This window comes from Saccopteryx bilineata, chromosome 7, assembly GCF_036850765.1.
Source record: "Saccopteryx bilineata isolate mSacBil1 chromosome 7, mSacBil1_pri_phased_curated, whole genome shotgun sequence".
Classification (NCBI taxonomy): domain Eukaryota; kingdom Metazoa; phylum Chordata; class Mammalia; order Chiroptera; family Emballonuridae; genus Saccopteryx; species Saccopteryx bilineata.
This window is the reverse complement of record NC_089496.1, coordinates 101,418,071-101,443,384: the sequence shown is the minus strand read 5'-3', so window position 1 is coordinate 101,443,384 and position 25,314 is coordinate 101,418,071. Positions and strand designations below refer to the sequence as shown.

General features: G+C 40.2%; 1 protein-coding gene across 2 annotated transcripts in view; it reads right to left on the bottom strand.

The window, feature by feature from the left end:
- Positions 1-25,314, bottom strand: part of ATRNL1 (attractin like 1) — a 546,562-nt gene that overhangs the window by 479,312 nt on the left and 41,936 nt on the right. For both annotated transcript variants that reach the window (XM_066238474.1, XM_066238473.1), the window contains exons 6-8: positions 17,872-18,046; positions 14,083-14,170; positions 9,336-9,591 (exon numbers count right to left, since the gene is read on the bottom strand). In XM_066238474.1, coding sequence (XP_066094571.1) covers positions 9,336-9,591; positions 14,083-14,170; positions 17,872-18,046 — 519 coding nt within the window. The remainder of the gene's footprint in view (positions 1-9,335; positions 9,592-14,082; positions 14,171-17,871; positions 18,047-25,314) is intronic.

The following is a 25,314-nucleotide window of genomic DNA, read 5'->3' as shown; positions in this document are numbered from 1 at the left end:
TCGCTTCACACATAAGACTAACGTGAATCAACTATGTTTTAATTAATCTGCTACATCAGTATGTATACATTAAGTGATAAAAATAGAGAGGCGCACTCATGCACCAAATAAACATGTGCTTACATGTCGAAACTTGTTGTGATAGAAACGAACAGAACTTTCCGGTAGACTTTATATTTACACACATTTCTATATAGTTGAGTCTTGAACTACAAAGGATTACGGGTGTCAACCTCTCACACAGTTAAGTCATATGTAACTTTTTACTCCTCTAACACTTAACTACACCAGTTGTCCCTCCCTCAGAATCCGTAGCAGATTGGGTCCAGGACCCCCGTGGAGACCAAAATCCATGAATGTTCAAGTCCCCTATGTAAAAGGGGTATAGATCGATGCACTGAGTCAGCCCTACACGTCCACAGACTCCCAACCAGGGATGGAAAACAGTATAAGCAATAACTGGGGGGGGGGGGGGGATTTGCATATAAATAAACTCATAAACTCAGGCAGTTCAAACCCACCTTGTTCAAGGGTCAACTGTAAACCAAGCCCATTGAATGAAACGTGTCTTCAGGTAAAGAATGGATTGATTTTGGAAGCATATCCCACAAGACTCATCAACTAATTACAAGTGTTATCATCACAGAAGGAAATTTCAAAACTTCCATGCTGAGATTCAAAGCCCAGCCAGTTTACATAAGTAGGATCCATCACCACTCCAGCAGTTGGCTTTATTAATGGATGTTTTAAAAGCTGCCTTCTCTTGCCTGCATCATTTCTTAACTAGTTTAATAGTGTGTTACTTCCACTTTCTCCAAAAAAAATTCTTTCACTTGAATGCTTGTTTCATGGTCTGTTTCTGTGAAAACCCTTTAAAAAGAGAGTTTTTTTCCTGTATTTCCTGCCAGGTGCTGCTAACTTCTTTGCTCCCCTTGACAAGCAGATTTCCTGGAAAGAACTGTTCAATTCCACTCTTTCTCACCCCACTTCAATCCAATCCAGTTAGGCTTTACTTATTCTTACACAAAAACTGTCCCTGTAGAGGTCACCGATGACCTGCACTGTCCTAAAGTCAGTGATGGGTCCTGAGTAATCACTTAACTTCACCCACCAGCAGAGCAGCATTTGGAAGAATCTATGAGTTTTCTCCTTAAAATCTTTCTTCCCTTGGCATCTAGTTCACCGCACTTTCTTGCTTATTTCTTCTTCTCCCCTGACCTTTTACCATCGGAACACCCTAGGACTCAATTGTTTTGTTTTTCTTTTTATCTACACCCATTGCCTCGGTGATCTGATCCGGTCTTGTGGCTTTAAGTGCTATTTCTATCCCATAAACTCCCAAGTTTACATCTCCAGCCCAGACTTCTCTCTGGAACTCCAGACTCATATATCAAATGCCTACTTGACATTTTCACTATAATGTCTAATGGTATCTCACATATAAACATCCGGCCTGAAATCCTGACCTTCAAACAGCCTTCACCTCAAACCTGCTTCGGAATCTTCTACACGTCAGTTGATGGCAACTTCACTTTTCTAGTTGCTCTGGTCAAAAACCTTGGAATCAGCCTCGACTCCTCTGTTTTATCTCAGACCCTCCATCCAAATCCTCAGCAAATACTACTGGTTTTATTGTAAACACATATAAAACACCTGAAACTTGTATAATTTTGTTAACCAGTGACATGCCAATACACTTTTTAAAAGGGCAAAAATACAATACAAACATATAAAACAGACTGAGTGATTCTCATCATCTCCAATCCTACCACCCTGGCCCAAGCCACCGCTGTCACTCAGGTTGCCACAGCAACCTCCTGATTGGCCTCGTTGCTTCTATTCTTTCCTCCCCAGAGCGTATTTTCAACACAGCAGCCTGAATGATGCATTTAAAAATTACGCCATTGCTCTGCCCAAAAGCTCTTTCCACTTCACTCGAGTAAGAAACAAAGGCTCTGCAAAAAACCTGTGATCTTGATCCTTGTTACTTCTCTGACTCTATCGGTTCATTTTTATTCTCTCCTCCAGGCTCCTTACTGCTCCTTGAACATGCTCTGAAGGTTCTTGCCTTTACACTAGCTGTTCCTACTTCTAGGGGACACGCCACCCCCGCCCCCAGATTATCTACACAGCAAACTCCTCCACTTCCTTCAATTCTTTGACCAAAATTCACCCTCTTATAGAGGCTTACTTACCCTGGCCTTCCTAACCATCTCCACCCTCAGTATTCTCAATCCTCTTGCCTTGCTCTATTTTTCCAAAATTTACTCTCTTTTAATATATCATACAGCCTGCACATCTATTGTATTACCCTTCTAGAAATAAGTTCTGCAAAGGCCAGGACAAATACCTGATGCATTATTTGCTGATATGCATTCTTGCATATATGTGGAACCAAGTAAAACCAAAAAAGTACTCTTTATTTTTTTTATTTTTGTATTTTTCTGAAGTGAGAGGTGGGTAGGCAGAGAGACAGACTCCTGCATGTGCCCGACCAGGATCCACCCGGCATGCCCACAAGGGGGCAATGCTCTGCCCATCTGAGGCATTGCTCCGTTGCAACTGGAGCCATTCTAGCGCCTGAGGCAGAGGCCATGGAGCTGTCCTCAGTGCCTGGGCCAACTTTTGCTCCAATGAAGCCTTGGCTGTGGGAGAGGAAAAGAGAGATAGAGAGAAAGGAGAAGGGGAAGAGTGGCGAGCAGATGGGCGCTTCTCCTGTGTGCCCTGGCCAGGAATCAAACCTGGGACTTCCACCCGCAGGGCCAACGCTCGACCACTGAGCCAATCAGGTGGGGCCAAAAAAAGTACTCTTTATAAGATACAAAGTCGACCAATATTTAGAGGTGCTCCTTAGTTCAACAGATATTCTAAAACTCAAACTAGCAATGACAATACCTGTAAACCCTTTATATTTTATTTATTGCTTTTAGAGAAGAGAGGGAGAGAAGGAGAGAGAGCAAAACATTGATTTGTTGTTCCACTTATGTGTGCATTCACTGGTTGACTCTTCTACGTGCCCTGATGAGGGATCAGACCCGCAGCCTTGTTGTATCGGAATGATGCTCTACCCAACTAAGCTACCTGGGCAGGGCCAATACTTATAAATGTTTTAACTCAACAGTTAAAAATATTCTCCAGTATCTTATATTTTTTTCATGTTAATGGGTAAGGCTCAAACTAAGATAATTAAAGTTAACTAGATGGTTCCTTTGTTTTAAAATATTATCACAAAAATCTCAAAGAAGATTCAGATACTTGGCACTAGACCAGAAATACTTCACAGTGATTTTCAATATGATTCAGAGTTTAATCAGTAGTCATTTTGGTGTATGTCAACTCAGAGCCTTTTGTCTCTTTTTTAAAATTTCTACATAATAGTGAGATCAATATTCTTAGAATATTGATTCAGAGCAACTTGTTATCTGGTAAAATACCATTTTCATGAAATACTCTGCTGTAATTTCAGCTTTCTTTTCAGTTACTCTCCCCAAAGTCCTGGTTAAAAAAAAAAGAGTCCCATCTTTAATTAAATAAAAAGGTCTCGGTTTTCTAGAAGCTTTAAACATGTAAGAATACTCAAAGTAAATCCAGCCTTCATTTGGGTAGGTAATGCCATTAAATTAATCAGGACAAAACAGCTTAAACTGCCATCACAGTATAGTAATCCCACTATAAACAGGGGGAGGGGGGAATGTTTTAAACTGTTCCTGCAGAGATAAGTCTTTACTTATAACTAAGATAATAAATGATCCCATTACTTACATTCAAAGCAGCCCTACTTAATATAGTATCATTCCCTAATGTAGGACTTGTCCTACAATCTATACAACTTAAATATTCTGACATCTTTTACCTATAGTTACCCAGCATTTTATATACTTTTCTAGGCAAGTACTTTCCGAAGAGAAAGTAATTACAGATTATTTTTGACACCGCATACTTTCAATAAGCAGCAAAATCAAAATGCATTAGGGGTAAATAACATAGTAAATTCATTTTATTATTAAGATTTAATTTTACAGAAAATTAATGAGATTTACTTTGCACTTAAAGAATTCACAGAATTTAAAATCTACCCATAATTCACCTATTATTTTTATAACACTCATAAATCATGCATTCTTCCCATTTCCACCTTGGACTGCTTTCATAAGTGTGCCTGACACATAACGCCCTTAATAAGACAAAAAATTAAACCAAAAATACCCTGTTGATTAATTCACTTAGAAACAGTATTTTGCTTACAGAATAAGCCAAAAGAAACTCTATAGAAATAGTTTAAAATGTACCAAAACTACAACTGACATTCTGTAATCAAATTATTCCAAATGAAAACAAAAACCAATGAAGCTGCCAATGAACTTATCAGTTAACAACCTGTATCCGCCTTTGCCACTCACAGAAAATGAGAAGGAGTCCACTGCGCCTTCCTAGCCATCCCTGGAAAACGTAAGTGCTACCATGTCTCATGGCTAAATGAGATTATCCTGCAAAAAAGTAGAGTCTAAAATACATATATATATATATTCTGAGACTAGAAACTGTATTCAGGGGAAAGGCAGAGTAGGGACCACATGTACCAATCAGGTGGCTTAGAGATTTGGTTTTAATGGCCAATACTGAAGATAAGCCCATGTGGGTATTGGATCATAGAGTTTCTATACCAAGTCAGGATCCCTAAAGGCCTGTAGCCACAATGAAAAAGTGAGTTATTTTTTAATCTGCTCTGCAGAAGCAGACAAAAAAATGTGTATTTCTACCCTGGCTCTATAGAAGGGGGAAAATATCATTTCTTCTGGGAACTTTTGGTCACAGACTTTGGGGCATGAATTCACTGTATATACAAGGTCCAAAAAAACCACATGCCAAAATTTTGAATTAATTTGAACCAGGGCTGCTAGGCCCCCCGTAGTTCATACTCTGTCTCTAGAGCTGGACTAGGCAAATAAGACACAAGGGCAAAACCCAGAATACAGACATGCCCACTGGTTTATGTATTATCTGTGGCTGTTTTCACGACACAATGGCAGCATTGACTAGCTGTGACAGAGACCACATGGGACACGAAGCCTAAAATCTTTGCTATCTGGCCCTGTACAGAAAAGACTGCTGACCCTTAGTATAAAATACTGGTAACAATGTCAAATGTGTTTAAAACAGAACAAGGTGCATCCAGGCCATGGAAAACAGAATCCCGTAAACTGGAGCCTGATCAAGAGTATTTGTTAACTTTAGACTTAGTGAAGTATTCATTTTAAAACTCTAAGAGTCAAAGTCCATGGTTCAAGTATAAGCATGGTGATTCTGAATCATTCACCCAGGGAAGACGTATAAACAACAAGGAAAACATAGGTGGGGAGAGTGAAAGAAAAAGAAAATTAAATTTCCAGAGAAACTGGGAATGAGAAAACCCACAAACTCCAAATCAGGTAAGAATGTGCCCAAAGCAAGTAAAACAAGAGCCAGAGGGAGGAAGCCCAAGATTGCGGAAAGGAAGTTGCGAAACAAGGGGTCCGGAAGAAGTGTCACCTCCCAATCGCCACACTCATTCCACCAAGAGGTGGGCTCACCCTCCTCTGAACAGGAGAAGGCACACAACCTTTTTAAAGGGGACAACAGAGGCCCTGGCCGGTTGGCTCAGCGGTAGAGCGTTGGCCTGGCGTGTGGGGGACCCGGGTTCGATTCCCAGCCAGGGCACATAGGAGAAGCGCCCATTTGCTTCTCCACCCCCCCTCCTTCCTCTCTGTCTCTCTCTTCCCCTCCCACAGCCAAGGCTCCATTGGAGCAAAGATGGCCCGGACGCACTGAGGATGGCTCCTTGGCCTCTGCCCCAGGCGCTAGAGTGGCCCTGGTCGCAGCACAGTGATGCCCCGGAGGGGCAGAGCGTCGCCCCACGGTGGGCATGCTGGGTGGATCCCGGTCGGGCGCATGCGGGAGTCTGTCTGTCTGTCTCTCCCCCGTTTCCAGCTTCAGAAAAAAAAAAAAAGAAAAAGAAAAAAGGGACAACAGAGTGACTACTAAAACTATAAAACTTATAACGAAAATGTGCAAAAACCAGATGGGCTCACAGACAAAATCCAACTAACCCAAGAAATACATTTAAAATGCAGTTATTCGGAAAGGTTAACAATAAGGAGAAGGCACAAGTAGATCAGGAAGGACTGACCCCTTCCCTCAAAACTAAATGAATTAAAAAACAAGAGTGATAACACTGGTAACAGACAAGACAGAAATCAGGTAAAAGAACATTAAACAAGCAAAGCACTTCATGACATTAAAAGAAACAATTCACAATAAAGATGAAAATAAAGAATACGCATACCCATAACTTCCATAAAGCATAAATTTCATAATATACAAGGAGAAATAGGCAAAAATACGCTAACATTTTTAGACTTTAACTTTCAGAGCATGACAGACCCAGTACAAAAAAAATAAAAGAATAAATAAAGAATAGAAGAACTGAGCAGTATAATGAATAAAGTAGATTTGATATAAAAAATTTATACACACACACACACATATATATACATCTCAGATACTATACCTTAACATTATAGGATTTGTCTCCTTTTCAAGTGTTTAAAGAATATTCATAAAAAGTAAACCACAAAGAAACTCTCAATAAATGACAAACTATGGAAAGACCTACAACATTCCCTGAAATTATATAACTAAAATCAATGACAAAATTAAATAAAATCTTTCTACCTAGAACATGTGTAACTTAACTCTTACTTAAACAACTGTTGGGCTCCCCTGAAAAATCAGAATGACACCACCCTAGCTTCCAAGCTATCGTGAGTTTGTTACAATAAAGCACAGAAGCAGGCTTATGCAATGTATGTAGCACTGCTTATTACTACTATACTCCAAAATGTTCCCATCAGTAGGAATTCTCTTCAGATTGCTTCTATTTTCTCGGTAAAATAATAAGGAATGGCATCAGCTGAGAATTATAATAAAGGGAATGTTAGAAGTTTGAAGAAAGAGAAAATGTATGAAATCGTCATGATGAAGAGTTGGAAAAGAGGGCCCTGGCCAGTTGGCTCAGTAGTAGAGCGTCAGCCTGGTGTGCAGGAGTGCCGGGTTCAATTCCCGGCCAGGGCACACAGAAGAAGTGCCTATCTGCTTCTCCACCCCTCCCCCTCTCCTTCCTCTCTGTCTCTCTCTTCCCCTCCCGCAGCCAAGGCCCCATTGGAGCAAAGTTGGCCCGGGCGCTGAGGATGGCTCTGTGGCCTCTGCCTCAGGCGCTAGAATGGCTCTGGATGCAACAGAGCAATGCCCCAGATGGGCAGAGCATCGCCCCCTGGTGGGCTTGCCGGGTGAATCCCAGTTGGGCACATGTGGGAGTCTGTCTGACTGCCTCCCCATTTCCAACCACAGAAAAATACAAAAAAGAGTTGGAGAAGAGACTGGGGATTATGAACTTAAAGCCTGGTAAGTTTAGAAGTATGGACAAGGGCCCTGGCCGGTTGGCTCAGCGGTAGAGCGTCGGCCTAGCATGTGGAGGACCCGGGTTCGATTCCCGGCCAGGGCACACAGGAGAAGCGCCCATTTGCTTCTCCACCCCTCCGCCACGCTTTCCTCTCTGTCTCTCTCTTCTCCTCCTGCAGCCAAGGCTCCATTGGAGCAAAGATGGCCCGGGCGCTGGGGATGGCTCTGTGGCCTCTGCCTCAGGCACTAGAGTGGCTCTGGTCGCAACATGGCGACGCCCAGGATGGGCAGAGCATCGCCCCCTGGTGGGCAGAGCGTCGCCCCATGGTGGGCGTGCCGGGTGGATCCCAGTCGGGCGCATGCGGGAGTCTGTCTGACTGTCTCTCCCTGTTTCCAGCTTCAGAAAAATGAAAAAAAAAAAAAAAAGAAGTATGGACAAGGGAGAGCAAGAGAGAGTGAAAAACTGAAAGGGGTCTCAATAAACTGAATGTTCTGGTAAAGTTAAAGAATTACCAGAGTTTGGGTACTAGAAGGAGTAAGCTGGAATAATCGGTGAGAAAGATATTTGAAACGAAAATCGTGGAATTTCATTGCAGGTCTGACAATGGACAAGAGTTACTCAGGTAAGGTGAAAAACAAGATTTTTGGAAGAGAAGTCAAAAAAGTTGAGAGGCCAAGTATTGGAGGAATTATATAAGTGGATACTGAAAACATATTAATATTATATACACAGATATATATACATATATGTGTGTGTGGTTAATATACATGGGATGGAGTGATAGTGAGCCAGAAATTATTTCCTTTAAGAAATAAAACACAGTGATCTGAGGAGCAACCAGAAACAAGAAGGGAAGAAACGGGTGGTATAGTCAGTCTAACGACGTAAGATTCAAAGCTGAGCGAGTCAAAGGAGGAAGGCGTGAAAATAGAGTGCAAATGGCAGTAAGAAGTAAGGAGAATGCATATCCCACTTTCAGCCCAGCTGCACGGGGACTGGAGAAGGAAACAGATCAATGAAAGGACTTCAAGGGAGACAGCGGAGTACTCAGAAAGGGAGTCTTCCCCTGGGCACACAAGCACTCTCTTGTTAATGCTTACGGTGAACTGCAAATGAGCTTTCTCATTAAGACTGCACAAGGACTCAAATTAGTTGTACGCCATACACTGTAGCTGTCTATAAACACAAAAGAGCAACAACTTGAGTTCTGGACAGAGCCAGAAATGGAATATGGTCTTCAATCTAAGTAGTGAATCTAGGACATTTGTGGACAAATTTTTTTAAAACTTTTACAACTGTTTGAAACTTTCAGACAGGATTTTTTTTTAATGAAGTACAAGAAAAACCATGAAGAGTATTTAAGGGTATAGCACCGAAAGTCATATGCAGACTGCCCCAGCACCTTCACATGCCAGGTAATAATCTCCTATGGAAGCCAACAGACTAACCCTGAGAAGCCTCCTTTAAAAAAGGAATACACTCATAGAGATAGTGCAGTAAGATTAGGAACAGAATCCTGAAAGTAAAAATAATCCTTAAATCATGGAATGCATCGTAAAGAGATCAGGTTAGTTTTAGCCCTTGGTCCATGAGTAAAATCCAAAGAAATGGCACCACCTATTGGAATTTCACATATTTAAACATATTCTCAATTCTTGGAAAATGTGACTTACACACCTTCTATGTAACATTTCCCCACATGTGGCTATGAAAATATAATTAAATATTAACAAAAAAAATCTAACACAAAATAAAAAAACTTGAATTAAGTAGTATTAATTCTTGGCCTACAATTCTCATTTCAAATAATTAACCATTTTGACTAAATTCATATAAAGATTTTATTAAAGACAAAAACATTCTCAACTAATAAAGTTACATTTTCAAAATAACTCACAGATATGGTATTCCTGTATGCTGTTTGTATACCCGTATATCGCAGAGTATCCAAATATTATGATCATGACAACATCTCTACTGTCCAACTCCATGATATGTGCTGAATGTCCCTCCACAGCATACTGCTGACCATGGCCAAGGACAGTGGGGGTTTTTGTACTCCATGACTGACTCTGTATGTTAAAAATCCACAATTCATCTGTGACATTGCCATCATTCGTTTCAATTCTGCCTCCATACATAAAGATGTTATCCTGTAAATTAAAAAACATATATTAATAAACAAAACAGGTATTTCTTAGCAATATATATTAATTTAAAATAAAGGATAGGCCTTGGCAGGTAGCTCTGTTGGATAGAGCGTCATCCTGATACACCAAGGTTGTGGGTTTCATCCCTGGTCAAGGCATGCATATACAAGAATCAAGCAGTAAATGTATAAGTACCGCGCGCTAACCGATTGCGCCACTGGAGCTCCAATAAATGTATGAATAAGTGGAACAACAAACCAATGTGTGTCTCTCCCTTTCTCTCTTCCCCCCCCTCTCTCCCTCTTCTCCCCATAACTCCTATCCCACTAAAATCAATAGTTTTTTTAAATTATAAAATGAAGGTTAAATTTAAATATTAAATTTTAGTAATCTCTCAAAACATGCATAAGACACAGTTCTTATTTGTAAAATGTTAAAGAGGAACACATGAGTAATGGAAATTAATGCTTTATTACAAGGAAAGGGGGAAAGTCTATGCTTTAAAAATGATCAGAGCAGAAATAAATAAAATAGAGTAAAAAATACAAAAGATCAATGAAACCAAGAGCAGGTTCCTTGAAAAGATAAACAAGATTGACAAACTTTTAACCAGACTCATCAAGAAAATAGAGAGGACCCAAAGAAATAAAAGCAGAAATAAAAGAGGAAAAGTAACAACTGATACTAAAAAAATACAAGACAGTGTGCTACTGGGATAAAGACAGACACATAAATCAATAGGACTGAGAGTCTAGAAATAAACCCAAACATCTATAGCCAACTGATACTTGACAGTAGTGCCAAGACCATTCAATGGAGAAAGATACTCCCTCCAACTAAGGAGCTAAGAGGACTGAATAGTGACATAGTGACATGCAAAAAAAAATGAACTTTGAACTTTTACTACACACCGTATATATACAATTTAACTCAAAATAAATCAAAGACCTAACTATAAAACTATAAAACTCTCAAAAGAAAACATGAGGTAGATCTTCATGCCTTTGGATTTGGTAATGGATTTTTAGATATAACACCATAACCAGAAACATCAAAAGAAAAAAATATTGGATTTCATCAAAATTTTAAAAAAAGAAAACTATGCTTCAAAAGACACTATCAAGAAAATAAAAGCTCAGAGAATGGGAGAAAATATTTGCAAATCATAAGGGACTTGTGTCTATAATACATAAAGATCTCTGTACATCTCAATAATAAAAAGATAAATAAACCAATTTAAAAATGGACAAGGGACTTAAATAGACATTTCTCCAAAGAAAATACAGATATTCAATAAGCACATGAAAAATGCTCAACATCATTAATCAACAGGGAATACAATCAAAACACAATGAGATATCACTTCACACCCACTGGGAGGGCATAATCAAAAAGACAGACTCTAATGAGAGCTGGCGAGGATCTGTTGAAATGGGAGCATTTATACATGGCCGGAAGGAATGCAAAATGGCATAACCAATTTGGAGAGCAGCAGCAGTTCTTTCAAAAATTAAATATAGAATTACCATTTGACCCTGTAATTCCAATCCTACATAGACACTCAAGAGAACATGAAAGTATGTGTCCTCACAAAATCTTATACATAAATGTTCATAGCAGCATTAGTCATAAGAACTGTAAGGTAGAAATAACCCAAATGGCTCTGGTCAGTTGGCTCAATGGTAGAGAGCCAGCCCGATATGTGGATGTTCCGGGTTCAAGTCCTAGTCATGGCACACAGGAGAAGTAACCATCTGCTTCTCCACCTGACTCCCCCTTCTCACTCTCTTTCTCTCTCTCTTTCTCTCCCTCTCCTGCAGTCATGGCACAATTGGTTCAAACGCACTAGCCGCGGGTATTAAGGATGGCTCCATGGAGCCTCTGCCTCAGGTGTTAAAAGTAGCTCAGTTACGCGCAAGGCCCCAGATAGACAGAGCATCAGCCCCAGACTGAGGTTGCCAGGTGGATTCCAGTCCGGGTGCATGTGGAAGTTTGTCTATCTCCCCTCCTCTCACTTGGAAAAATAATAAATAAATAAATTTTGCTCTCATTTGCACAAAAAATGAAATAAAAAAAAACAAAACTAAAACATATATATACATCTATACACAGAGATTTGTATTTCATTTTTAAAACACTCATAGGGACAAAAAGTGGTAGTATGTTCTTTACATTGTTCCTGTAGTTCCACATTTTCTTAAGCACAAAAAATATATAAATTCTGATTTGAAGGGTCTAGTCACAGATAACAAAACACATAAATTTTTTGACTCAAAATAAAAACCTGTTACATAGCCTGCCATTTAAACCATGCTAAATTCATGAATCCTACAAGTACATAAAAGTAACTGATTACACTGCAATCCCTATCAATATCCTAATAATATATTTGTCAAAATAGATAATCTATCCTAAAATTTATATGGAATCTAAAGGGACCCTGAAAAGGAAAAACAAACTTGAAAAACAATACCAAAATTGAAGGTCTCACACATCCTCATATCAACACTTACTACAAAGCTAATATAATCAAAATAGTGTGGTACTAGCTTACAAACAGTGGTATATCAAAGGAAGAGAGAACTTAGAAATCAATCTCACATATAGAGCCAAATGATTTTCAAAAAGGGTTCCCATTCAATGGGAAAATACAGTTTTTTCAACAAATGATTCTTCGGAAAACTGAGTATCTATGTGTAAAAGATTGATATTGGGCCTTTATCATATACCATGAATAAAAACTTACTTGAAATCAATTAAAGACCTAAAAACAAGAATACTTTGAAATTCTTAAAAGTTAACATAAGGAAATGGCTCAAGACGTTAGATTTGGCCATGACTTCTTGGGTATGACACTGGAAGCACAGGTTAACAAAAGAAAAAACAAAAACTGGACTATGTCAAAATGAAAAACTTTTGTGCATCAAAGAACACTGTCAACAATGACAAAACAGCTCATAGAATGGGAGAAAATACTTGGAAATCATATATCCAACTAGAGGTTAATATCCAGAATACATAAAGAATTCTTACAATTCTACAAAAAACAAAGAAACAAACAACTCAATTTTTAAAGTGGGCATAGAACTTGAATATATATTTCCCCAGGGAAGGCATACAAATAGCCAAATAGCACTTGAAAAGAATTCAACATCACTGGTCTTTAAGGAAATGCAAATTCAAAACCAGTGAGATACCAGAGGAAAAGAGGACAGAGGGAAAGGGGATGACAGGATGGGATAAACCTGAAGGGAGGGGGGAGGGCTCTAGGGAAGGGGGAAAGGGAGATGTTGAGGGGAATGGGGGGAGGGGGGAGGCATTCGGGGTGACCCTAGAATCTACGTAAACACAATTAATTAAATAAAAAAAAGTGAGATACTGATAGATATGTGTATTCCAAACTGCCCTCTTGATGTTCCACTTATCTGTCAGACCTCACCTTTACTGGACTATTGCCCCTGAGACAGAGGAATTCCAAAAAGCTGACAAACCGCCCCTAGGAGGGGCTCAGGACATACCAGGACTTTTGATTCAACACCCACATGCTCGAAATTCTTCTTGACCCCATATAATTTGTCCCCCTAGCTTGTACTGGTGCTCTTCTCCCCGAGAAGTGCCCGGCAGGGTTCCTTTCTTCCTTTCAATAAAGCCTGTTACTCTGGTCTTTCGGACTCCCATGGATTCTTACAGATACCACTTCACACTCATCTATCCAAATAACTGAAAGTAGGGACAGCAGCAGGTGTGTCTGTCCAACCCAAATCCACAGCAGCATTATTCATGAGAGCTAAAAAGGCAACAGCAACCCAAGCACTTGTCAATGGAGAAATAAATCAACAGAATGTGGTCAATACATACTACCGACTATTTACCAAGGCTTAAAAAGGAAGGAAATTCTGACATATGCTCTGACATGGATAAACCTTGGGGACATTGTACTAAGTGAAAGAAACCAGTCATTTAAGGACGAATACTGTATGAGTCCACTTATACGAGGTGTCCAGAGTGGTCAAAGTCACAGAGGCAGAAAGGAGAATGAGGGTTACCAGGGTCTAGGAAGATGGGGGTGGGGAGTTGTTGTTTAATGGGTATAAGTTTCAGCTTTCAGATGAACAAAGGTCTGCAGGTGGTCATGGTTGTACAACAGTTTAATTGTACGTACTTAATGCCATTGAACTCAAACCTAAAACCGGTTTAAATGGTAAATTTTACGTGATGTGTATTTTTACCACAATTAAAAATAAAAGTGACTTGATGACTAGGAATAAGGCCCTGGACAAAAATTCCATCTTTATTTCTTCTCTTGTTCAATAGGGATTATAGTAAAATCTATTATTTTACTAAAATAAAATAGGATTGAGTCTGTGACATCTCAAGTTACAGTGATCGATATGCTCTACTGTTCTCACGGGGTGTTTGAAATAAATCTGAGAGCTAGTGTTATTTCCTCCAAGGTGAACTCAAATAACTCCATTTAAAATGCAGGATCCATACCTGATATAAAGCAAGAGAGTGTCCATATCTCTGGAGTGGTCCCCTGGACAGAGTTCCTACATTCCATATACTGTTTTCTAAATTGTAGCTAAAAACAAACAAAAAAATAATGTCATAAGCTAAGATTCATTTTTGCTGTTGTAGTCGGCATGTGCATTCTTCACCTGTATTTGAGTATTCATTAAATTCAAATCAATTAGAGCTAACTCATCATTTCATGTCCCATATTAGGTTTTTGTTTGTTTGTTTGTTTGTATTTTTCTGAAGCTGGAAATGGGGAGAGACAGTCAGACAGACTCCCGCATGCGCCCGACCAGGATCCACCCAGCACGCCCACCAGGGGCGATGCTCTGCCCCTCCGGGGCGTCACTCTGTTGCGACCAGAGCCACTCTAGCACCTGGGGCAGAGGCCAAGGAGCCATCCCCAGCGCCCGGGCCATCTTTGCTCCAATGGAGCCTCAGCTGCGGGAGGGGAAGAGAGAGACAGAGAGGAAGGAGAGGGGGAGGGGTGGAGAAGCAGATGGGCGCTTCTCCTGTGTGCCCTGCCCGGGAATCGAACCCGGGACCTCTGCACGCCAGGCCGACGCTCTACCACTGAGCCAACCGGCCAGGGCCCATATTAGGTGTTTTTAATAAAAGACATTCAAGATAGATCTGCTGTAAATCAGAATTCAATGACCTAAATGGGTAACATACATTAACTTGATTAGGCTATTTATTACTGGAAATAATTTGTTTAATTGCTTTAATGATTTTGACCAATTGCTTAACCTAAACAATAGTGAGCTGGTCTGCATTTTTAAATTGAAATGAAAAAAAAGACAGAGAGAATAGACTGACAGCTGTCAGAGCACAGGGGGCTAGGGGGCTGGGGGGCTGGGGGGCTGGGTGAAACAGGTGAAGGGATTAATTAAGCAAAACAAACAAACAAACAAAAGAACTATGAATACAGACAACAGTACTGATGACCAGGGAAGGGGGTGCAGGGGCGGGTGGGAGAGGGTCAATGGCGGATCAATGGTGACAGAAGGAGACTAGACTTTAAATGGTCAGGACACGATGCAGTGCACAGATGATGTACAATTGTATCCCTTAAACCTATGTAATGTTATTAATCAATGTTACCCCCATAAATTCAATTTTTAAAAAAATAAATTTCACAGAAGCAAAAAAAAAAAGCCAGCTTTTTTAGAGGAAATCAATGGAAATTCTCTCCATTTTTACAATAGCCATCTGCTTTAGGTATTCGTTTTTATTCTTTTACACACACTTAGCTCACCATTATATAAATTACCCAAGAAGTAGCTATTTCCGATGCACAAATTTATCTTGTGTACTGATCATTTGTTTGAGATTGTGTGAATTGAAGCTAGCAAGATAGAAGCTTCTGTAAAAATAAGGTACTATTGGATTGCAGGATAAAAACTGAAAATGAGTATTTGTTCTACTAGTGTAAAAATAAACATCTGAAAACAGAAGTTCCAAACTGTGGATCTCAAACACTTATCTGACAGAATTCCTGTCTGGGTGTCACCAGCACACTCTATCCTCAAGTCTCTTCTATTTGCCAAAATATGCAAAAGGAAGCACCCAGCCAGGAACTGACAAGGACCTTGTCTAAGAAGCTATCACTTAGCATCTCCTCTCTTTTTTCTTCCTCCAACTCATCAGGAAAGGCAAGTTAAGCTCTCGTGTGTGTGTGTGTGTGTGTGTGTGTGTGTGTGTGTGTGTGTGTCTCTCTCTCTTTCTCTCTCTCTCACATATACACAAAGGGGAAGTAACCAGAAACTGTTTTCAGCAATGATGTTCAAGTTGTTTCCTACCCTGGAGTTGAAAGATACATGGGTATGCTACAAATGAGGACATAAAATCGATCAGAACGCAACGTGCACAGACTCACGCTCCTGCATCTACCTCCCTCCCAGCATCTGCACCCAACACTGCTTCCCACCAACTTACCACAAACTAGGATTCAGCACACTGTTTTTGTAAGGGGCCAGAGAGTAAATATCTTAGGTTTTGTGGACCACATTGGCCCTCTGTATTCTTCTTTGTTCGTTCTTACAGCCCATTAAAAATGCAAAAACCATTTTACTTTATTTTCACAGGCTTTTTCATTTTCATTAATCATAATTAATTTTCTTTTAGTTTCCACATTTAAAATTCATTTCTTCAGATTCTTTTCATATGTTAGCTATTCATTTTAACCCCACCAACTCGCTTTCAATTCGTCCTACTGTATTTTATCCATCATATATTGTATTATAGAATTCTGTTCACCAGCCCTAGCTGATTTGCTTAGTGATAGAGCATTGGCCAGGCATGTGGATGTCCCAGGTTCAATTCCTGGTTAAGGCACACAGGAGAAGCAACCGTCTGCTTCTTTACCCCTCCCCCTTCTCTCTCTCACTCCCTTCTCCCTCTCTCTCTTCCCCTCCCACAACCTGACTCAAATGGTTCGAGAACACCGGCCCTAGGTGCTGAGGATGACTTCATGGAGCCTCCACCACAGGCACTAAAAATAGCTCAGTTGCGATCATGGCCCCAGATGGGCAGAGCATCGGCCCCAGACAGGGGTTGCCAGATGAATCCCGTTCGGAGCACATGCTTGCTCTCTATCTCTCCTCCTCTCACTTGGGAAAGAAAAAAAAAAAAAAAAGAATTCTAACTGTTCGCTTAAATATTGACCTAAAACTCTTCCTTCCTCTCTACAAAATTTATTGTATTTCATACTTTAATTCCAATCAGACAGTAGCTTCACAGCAATCTCCTCTGGTAAGCAGTAGAATTAAATACCCAGAGTTAATATTTTTAGTGAGCAGGGTTGCCAGATAAAATTCAGGATGCCCAATTCAATATGACTTTTAGACAAACAACAAATAATTTTTTAGTTTAGGTAGAGCCCAAGAACCCATGTAATATTTGGGAAAAAAATAAATATGCATGTAAGGGCCAACTTATACTAAAAAATTGTCTATTATTAATCTGAAATTCAAGTTTTACTGGGTGGTCTGTAAAATGAGCTGCTACATCCGGCAGCCTAATGGGTACACGGCAATACGGCGCCTGTCCAGAGTCAGTTCTGATTGGCTGATGACCAAGTTGCACCAGTTTTTACATATGATGAATATCGCTCCTGAAAGCAACACTGATAATCAAATTATTCTTCCTGTTTCTTCTTTTCTTGTGTCACTGAACATTCATAAAACACAATCACCAGCCGAGAAGAAAGCAGGTAAAACTGCCATTCGTGTCATTTCCTGCGCCATCCAATCATGAGGAGGACAAGCTCTACAGGGACAACAGTAATGAATGATCTATTGTATCACACTGGCATTGTTCTCCCAACAAATGCTTGCAGAATAAATTCAAAGTTAAAAAGTTCAGGTAAATTAATTTATAAGACAAATTGAAAGGGTTTTTATATAAGCAATTATACTTCATTCTGAAAAAAATATAATGCGTTAATATTCATAATGTCTCATAAAGGCTTGGCCTCACCTTACTTTTAAGTTAATATTTCCTTACTCAGAACCTATGAGAAGCATTCTGGAGAGCTAATGAAATATCTATTCAAAACAAACCTCTATGCACAATGACTGATATTTAACTATGGATATACTGAATTCATAGATTCTCAAGTCAGTTCCATGTAGCAAATAGATACTATCACAAAAATAAACATTCATAAATTTGGACAGCAATAAAATGGTATTTTAGGATGGTCTTGTTACCAAAAAAGAATCTGTTTAAATAATAAGTTGTAAAAACCTGAAATAAAATACTTACTTCAGAACCATTTGAAAAGAACTGTAGTTAAAAGTGTATCCACCAATCACCCACATAAATTTCCCATGCAAAACGGCTTTATGGGAAGCCCGGCCCACAGAGGGGCTGAAAGGCTTAACATTTGGCAGAATCCAGTAAGACTCGGAAGAAGGAACACTCAAAGAACAATCAGGACCTATTAAAAAAAAGTCAAACAATACAATACATTAAACATAGAACTTAGATGATAAAAATAGGACATATGGATTGAGGAAATAACTAATTCAACGTTCATCATATTAACAAGTGTACATAATAAATGATCCAAAGTATAACTTGCAGAGAATATTCTAACCCAAAATGTAATGCCTGGGGGGGGGGAGGTGGAAGAGAATGACAAATCATATATTCAGTCAGATTTAAATATGTTGAAATAAATAAGCTGACCAGGCAGTGGCGCAGTGGATAGAGCGTCGGACGGGAATGCGGAGGACCCAGGTTTGAAATCCAAAGGTCACCGGCTTGAGTGCAGACTCATCTGGTTTAAGCAAAGCTCACCAGCTTGAGCCCAAGGTTGCTAGCTTGAGCAACGGGTCACTCAGTCTGCTGCAGCCCCCAGGTCAAGGCACATATGAGAAAGCAATCAATGAACAACTAAGGAGCCACAACGAAGAATTGATGCCTCTCATGCTCTCCCTTCCCATCTGTCTGTCCTTATCTCTGTCTCTGTCAAAAAAGAGGAAGGAAGGAAGGGGGGAGGGGAGGAGAAGGAAGGGGAGGGGAGGGGAGGGAAGGGGAGGGGAGGGGAGGGGGGAGGGGAAGAAGATAGATCACAATTGCCTGGCCTGTGGTGGCGCAGTGGATAAACCTTCAGCCTGGAATGCCAAGGTTTCTGGTTCGAAACCCTGGGCTTCCCTGGTCAAGGCACATACAACAAGCAAGCAAGGAACAACTAACATGAAGCAACTATGAGTTGTTACTTCCCATTACATGCTCCCCTTTCTCTCCTGTCTCTGTAAAATCAATAAAGTATTTTTAAAAAAGAAAAAGAAAAATTACAATCTGAAAGAATCATTTAATAATGTAAAATGTCATATGTACTTTAGGCCAGTGGTCCCCAACCCCTGGCCGCGGACCGGGACCGGTCCATGGGCCATTTGGTACCGGTCCACAGAGAAAGAATAAATAACTTACATTATTTCCATTTTATTTATATTTAAGTCTGAATGATGTTTTATTTTTTTTAAATGACCAGATTCCCCCTGTTACAACCATCTAAGACTCACTCCTGACGCTTGGCTCGGTCACGTGATACATTGCTGCTAAAATTAAACCCATAAACTAGCAAAATGAGTGAAAAACAAAATTCCATCGAAAGTTTTTTTGCGAAGTGGAAAAGGGCCAGTGAGGAGACAGAAAAAGAACCTACGACCACGAAGAAAAAGAAGGCTTCAGTTAACAGTCAACACCCGGAATCCTAATTGAAGTATGGATTTATCGCAACTGGTGATTCTCGCGCACCAAGGCCACTCTGCATAATATGTGGCGACCGGCTAAGTAATGAGGCAATGAAGCCTTCAAAATTGCTTCACCACTTGGAGACCAAGCACCCTACTTTAAAAGACAAGTCTTGCCCTGGCCGGTTGGCTCAGCGGTAGAGCGTCGGCCTAGCGTGCGGAGGACCCGGGTTCGATTCCCGGCCAGGGCACACAGGAGAAGCGCCCATTTGCTTCTCCACCCCTCCGCCGCACCTTCCTCTCTGTCTCTCTCTTCCCCTCCCGCAGCCAAGGCTCCATTGGAGCAGAGATGGCCCGGGCGCTGGGGATGGCTCTGTGGCCTCTGCCTCAGGCGCTAGAGTGGCTCTGGTCACAATATGGCGACGCCCAGGATGGGCAGAGCATCGCCCCCTGGTGGGCAGAGCGTCGCCCCTGGTGGGCGTGCCGGGTGGATCCCGGTCGGGCGCATGCGGGAGTCTGTCTGACTGTCTCTCCCCGTTTCCAGCTTCAGAAAAATGAAAAAATGAAAAGAGAAAAAAAAAAAAAAAAAGACAAGTCTTCTGAGTATTTCAAAAGAAAAAAGCATGAATAAGAAGGACAAAAACAATTACTGGTGGCCACTATTTCAATAAATGCGAGTACACTGAGAGCATCATACTTGGTGGCTAATCGTATTGCTAAGGCTAAGAAGCCATTCACCATTGGTGAAGAATTGATCCTTCCAGCCACTAAAGACATTTGTCGTGAACTTCTAGGAGAGGCTGCGGTTAAAAAGATAGCACAGATGCCTCTTTCGGCTACCACCGTCACACGGCGCATTGAGGAAATAGCAGAGGACATTGAATCACAATTGTTGGAAAGGATTAATAAATCGCCGTGGTACGCTCTCCAGGTGGACGAATCTACAGATATTGACAACAAGGCAATGCTACTTGTTTACGTGCGTTATCTTTATCAAGAGGATGTGCATGAGGATATGTTATGTGCACTATCATTGCCAACCAAAACCACAGCTGCAGAACTATTTAAATCGCTGGATGACTATATATCAGGAAAACTGAAATGGTCTTTTTGTGTCGGCATATGCACAGATGGAGCTGCTGCCATGACCAGAAGGATGTCTGGTTTAACTACTCAGATTAAGGAGGTTGCACCTGAATGCGAGTCTACGCATTGTGTCATTCACAGGGAAATGCTGGCTAGCTGAAATATACCACCGGAACTTAACAGCGTATTGAATGATGTCGTTAAAGTTATTAACCACATCAAAGCACACGCCCTTCACTCGCGCCTGTTTGAGTAGCTTTGTGAGGAAATGAAAATGAACGCGGAGCACAGACACCTTCTTTTATACACAGAAATAAGATGGTTGTCTCGAGGGAGGTCCCTGGCCAAAGTGTTTGAATTACGAGAGCCGCTGCAGAGATATCTCTCAGAAAAAAAGTCACCGCTAGCAGCACATTTCAGTGACAAGGAATGGTTCGCAAAACTTGCTTACTTGTGCGACATATTTAACCTCCTCAATGAACTCAGTCGGTCACTTCAGAGGAAAATGACAACTGTCTTCAAGTTGGCAGATGAAGTAGCTGCATTTAAAGCCAAACTGGATTTGTGGGGACGACGCGTGAACAGGGGTATATTTGACATGTTTCAAACATTCGCGGGAATTTTGGAAGAGACTGAGCCCAAGCCTTCATTGTCCCAGCTGGTGCACAATCACCTGTATTTGCTTTTAAAAGAGTTTGAACGCTACTTCTCAACCACAAAAGACCCATGAATTGCCAAGGAATGGATCCGCGATCCATTTGTCAACAAACCAGGTGAATCCAGCATGTCTATGCAAGAAGAAGATCAACTACTGGAGATTGCAAATGATGGCGACCTTAAAAATATGTTCGAGACTACAACTCTGCCGGTGTTCTGGATTAAAGTCATGGTAGAATACCCCAAGATTGCCACAAAAGCACTGAAAACCCGGTTGCCATTTCGGACATCATATTTGTGTGAAGTGGGATTTTCTGCAGTGACAGCAACCAAAACAAAATTACGGAATAGACTGGACATAAGCAACACACTTCGGGTGTCATTGTCTCCCATTACCCCTAGATGGAACCGTATCGTTGCAGAGAAACAAGCTCAGGGCTCCCACTGATTTAGCGTTATGGTTGTTGAGAGGCTACCATCTCTCATTCTATATAAACATTATAATAAATAACCCTTAACTTACAATATTCATAACAATGGTAAGTTGTATTTTTCGTGCACTTTATATTTGTTTTTGTATTGTATCTTATTTTTAAGGCATGTTTAAACATTACCATAGCAACTGGAAAGTGTTTGGAGGCAGAGAGGATGTACTCATGTTCTGTTGTTGGTGTGATGTTAAGAGGATGCTTCTAATAAAGTTGCATACGAGTACACAGTGGATTCATGTTTATTTATTTTTTTTTCATTTTTTCATTTTTCTGAAGCTGGAAACGGGGAGAGACAGTCAGACAGACTCCCGCATGCGCCCGACCGGGATCCACCCGGCACGCCCACCAGGGGCGACGCTCTGCCCACCAGGGGGCGATGCTCTGCCCATCCTGGGCGTCGCCATATTGCGACCAGAGCCACTCTAGCGCCTGAGGCAGAGGCCACAGAGCCATCCCCAGCGCCCGGGCCATCTCTGCTCCAATGGAGCCTTGGCTGCGGGAGGGGAAGAGAGAGACAGAGAGGAAGGTGCGGCGGAGGGGTGGAGAAGCAAATGGGCGCTTCTCCTGTGTGCCCTGGCCGGGAATCGAACCCGGGTCCTCCGCACGCTAGGCCGACGCTCTACCGCTGAGCCAACTGGCCAGGGCCATGTTTATTTTTATTGTCGTAGGTTCATGATTAGTAGCGAGCCTGAACCTATCATATTACATATTGATGTCAGAAATGAAACATTGTCAGAATAACAGTTTAAATACAACCTGAATAATGAACTGTTCCTCCTTTAACTTAGCCCAATAAATATCGTAACTTCGACAATTATATTTTTAAAATAACACAGTTTTTATGCCGGTCGCATAATTTTATTTTGTGCATTTATCCATCCCACCCTAAAGGCCGGTCCATGAAAATATTATATATATTTTCTGACATTAAACCGGTCCGTGGCCCAAAAAAGGTTGGGGACCACTGCTTTAGGCTACTAGAATGATAGAATGAAAAACAGTGTACTCAAATCCCAGCTTTGTCACTTACTACGTGTGACCTTGAGTTTATCTCCCCCATCATTAAACCTTCATCCATAAAAAAGTAATAATTACCTATTTCCATTCCCTAAGGGTTATTACAAATACTTAATTTTTAAAAGACAGTGAAAACAAAAGCTTTCATAAAGTACAAGCTAATAAATATAAAAATCAAAATTACTTTTTTTTTCTTAGCATTATTAAGAATACCCAAAATTGGCAACAGAAGGGAGGGTTTATTTTCCTCAAATAGAAAATAATGTTGTGTATAATAAATGTATGATAATTAGCATAAGATAACTTAAGTACTCTAAGTGGAAACACTGTCTTTTCCTACCCATATTCATGAGTCGTGGTGACCTCATCTGTAAAATGAGGGAGACCAGCCTAGATCAGTGTTTCTCAAACTTAAGTAATGGAAGGAATGCTTTTAAAGGAAATATATTTTCACCAAACTTAAAGGCTCATAAGTGATTTTTAATTCTAATAAGACTAAAATATATATGTTCACACAAAAGACTAGGAATTTTGATTCAATTAGGAGATCTACAAGATCAATCACTTGATCTTAAATTTGCTTATACAAAAAATTTTAGATTATCATTCAATCACAAAAATTTTAAACTTCCAAAATGGCTGTAATTTGAAAAACACTAGCCTATAGTTTTCATTTGTTTATCTGTTACTCGCCCATGTATACATGCCCTCATTCATTCATTCATTCATTCATTCATTTCCAAAGTCCTTTTCAAGGATTACATTCTATGAGTCTGTATTTTTCAGGGGCAACTCAAAAGCAACCTAGGTGACCTCTTTGATAATGACACCATCTTTTAAATTAGATATTAAAAAATTATAATTTTTGAGTGAAAAGATGCTGAACCATTTTTTGGTAATCAAAGAAACTAAAGGAACACACTGATTTAAAAAAAAAGACAAAAACTTTTTAACCTCAATTCTGAATCGCTTAGAACTCATTTAACTTGGGTTGCAAACAATGGCCCCTGAGCAGAATCCAGCCCACCCCCTGTCTGTGTAGATGAAGTTTAATTAGAGCACAGTGTGTTCATTCACTTAGGAACTGCCTGGGGCTGCTTCTGCACTACACCAGCAGGGCTGAGTAGTTGCAACAGAGACCATATGGTCCACACAGCCAGATATATTTACTACAATGGCCCTTTACAGAAAAGTTTGCCAACCTCTTAATTTAACTGAAGAGAAATGAGAGCAGGAGCAGATGGGCATTATCTATAACTAATACATCTATTGGTATAAATCTTGTATTTTGTTTTCTTAAAAATGATACGTGGACTTATTTTAAATCACGCCTGTCAAGAATAATAAGCAAATAAGAAATAAGCAAACAGGGAAATGTTAATAATAGGTAAACTGAGTAAAGGACATTCAAATAGTCTTTGCAACATTTCTATGAATATGAAACTCTAGAAAGCTAAAAAGCTAAAGACACAGAGTCAGATGCAGTCAAATAATACCAATTACTCAACAGCCTTCAATAGGGATTAACAGCATATAAAATTCGTAAGAGGGTCAGGGATATAGTTAAATCAGTAAAATCGTTATAAAATCTTCACTAAAGCAAACATTTCAGGGCAAGTTTTTGGAAGGCCGAGCAAGAGCCCCCAAAGATACCTAGGTCTTAGCCAATGGTGAATACCTGTGAATGTTACCTTATCTGGCAAAAGGCGCTTTGCAGATGTGATCAAATTACAGATCTTGAACTGGGGAGTTTTTCCTGGATTTTGTAAAGGGACTCTACATGTGACCACTACCATCCTATTAAAAGAGGGAGGCGGAGATGAGAGAAGAAGAAAGCAGTGTGGCCACTGAACCAAGAGGCTGTGCTCCAAGTATTGAAGATGGAGGAGGGGATAAGGAGGCAGGGACTGGGACTGCAGCTCCAGAAGCTGGAAGGGTGGAGGATGCGCATTCTGTTGGAGCCCCCCAGGGAGCGTCACCTTGACAACACCTGGACTTTGGCCAGTGAAACTAACTTCTGACTCTTAACCTCCAAATGGTAAGCTAGCCGCAATCTGTTATAGCAGTTAGGGAAAACTAATGTTAATAACTAATTTATCTATTCATTTAAACTAAATGTTACTTAATACAGAAAGCCAGATTTTAGAGATTTTTTAAAAAATCTTACTCTGTAATCTAAAATATCTAATTTTTCTACACAAAAGAAAATAGCAGTCAAAATTCTTCCTTTGTTACTACCACATTTTATGTAATGATTTTAATACCACATTTTATCGAAATGATTAGAAGGAACAGTCTATAGCCAAACTCTACAGATTGTCTTTATCTTACTCTAAATTAACAAGTTTAAAAGTAGAATGAAAGATCTATGAATAGGAGTTAAAGTTTTAAGGAAAAATTGAATGTCATAATGTTTAGCTTTCTTCATTCTATAACTAAAATTATTTGAAATGTGAATTTAGCCTGGCCTGTGGTGACACAGTGGATAAAATGTTGATCTGGAATGCTGAGGTCGCCAGTTCGAAACCCTGGGTGCGCGGTCAAGGCACATATGGGAGTTGATGCTTCCTGCTCCTCCCCACTCTCTCTCTCTCCTCTCTAAAATGAATACATAAAATCTTTTTAAAAATTAAATGGAACATGAATTTATAAACTGAGTATTAATTTAAAACACAAATAACTATAAAGAACACTTTAGACACATAAACCCATAGTCAGCTATTAAAAATCAAACACTGATACCTACATTTAAGACC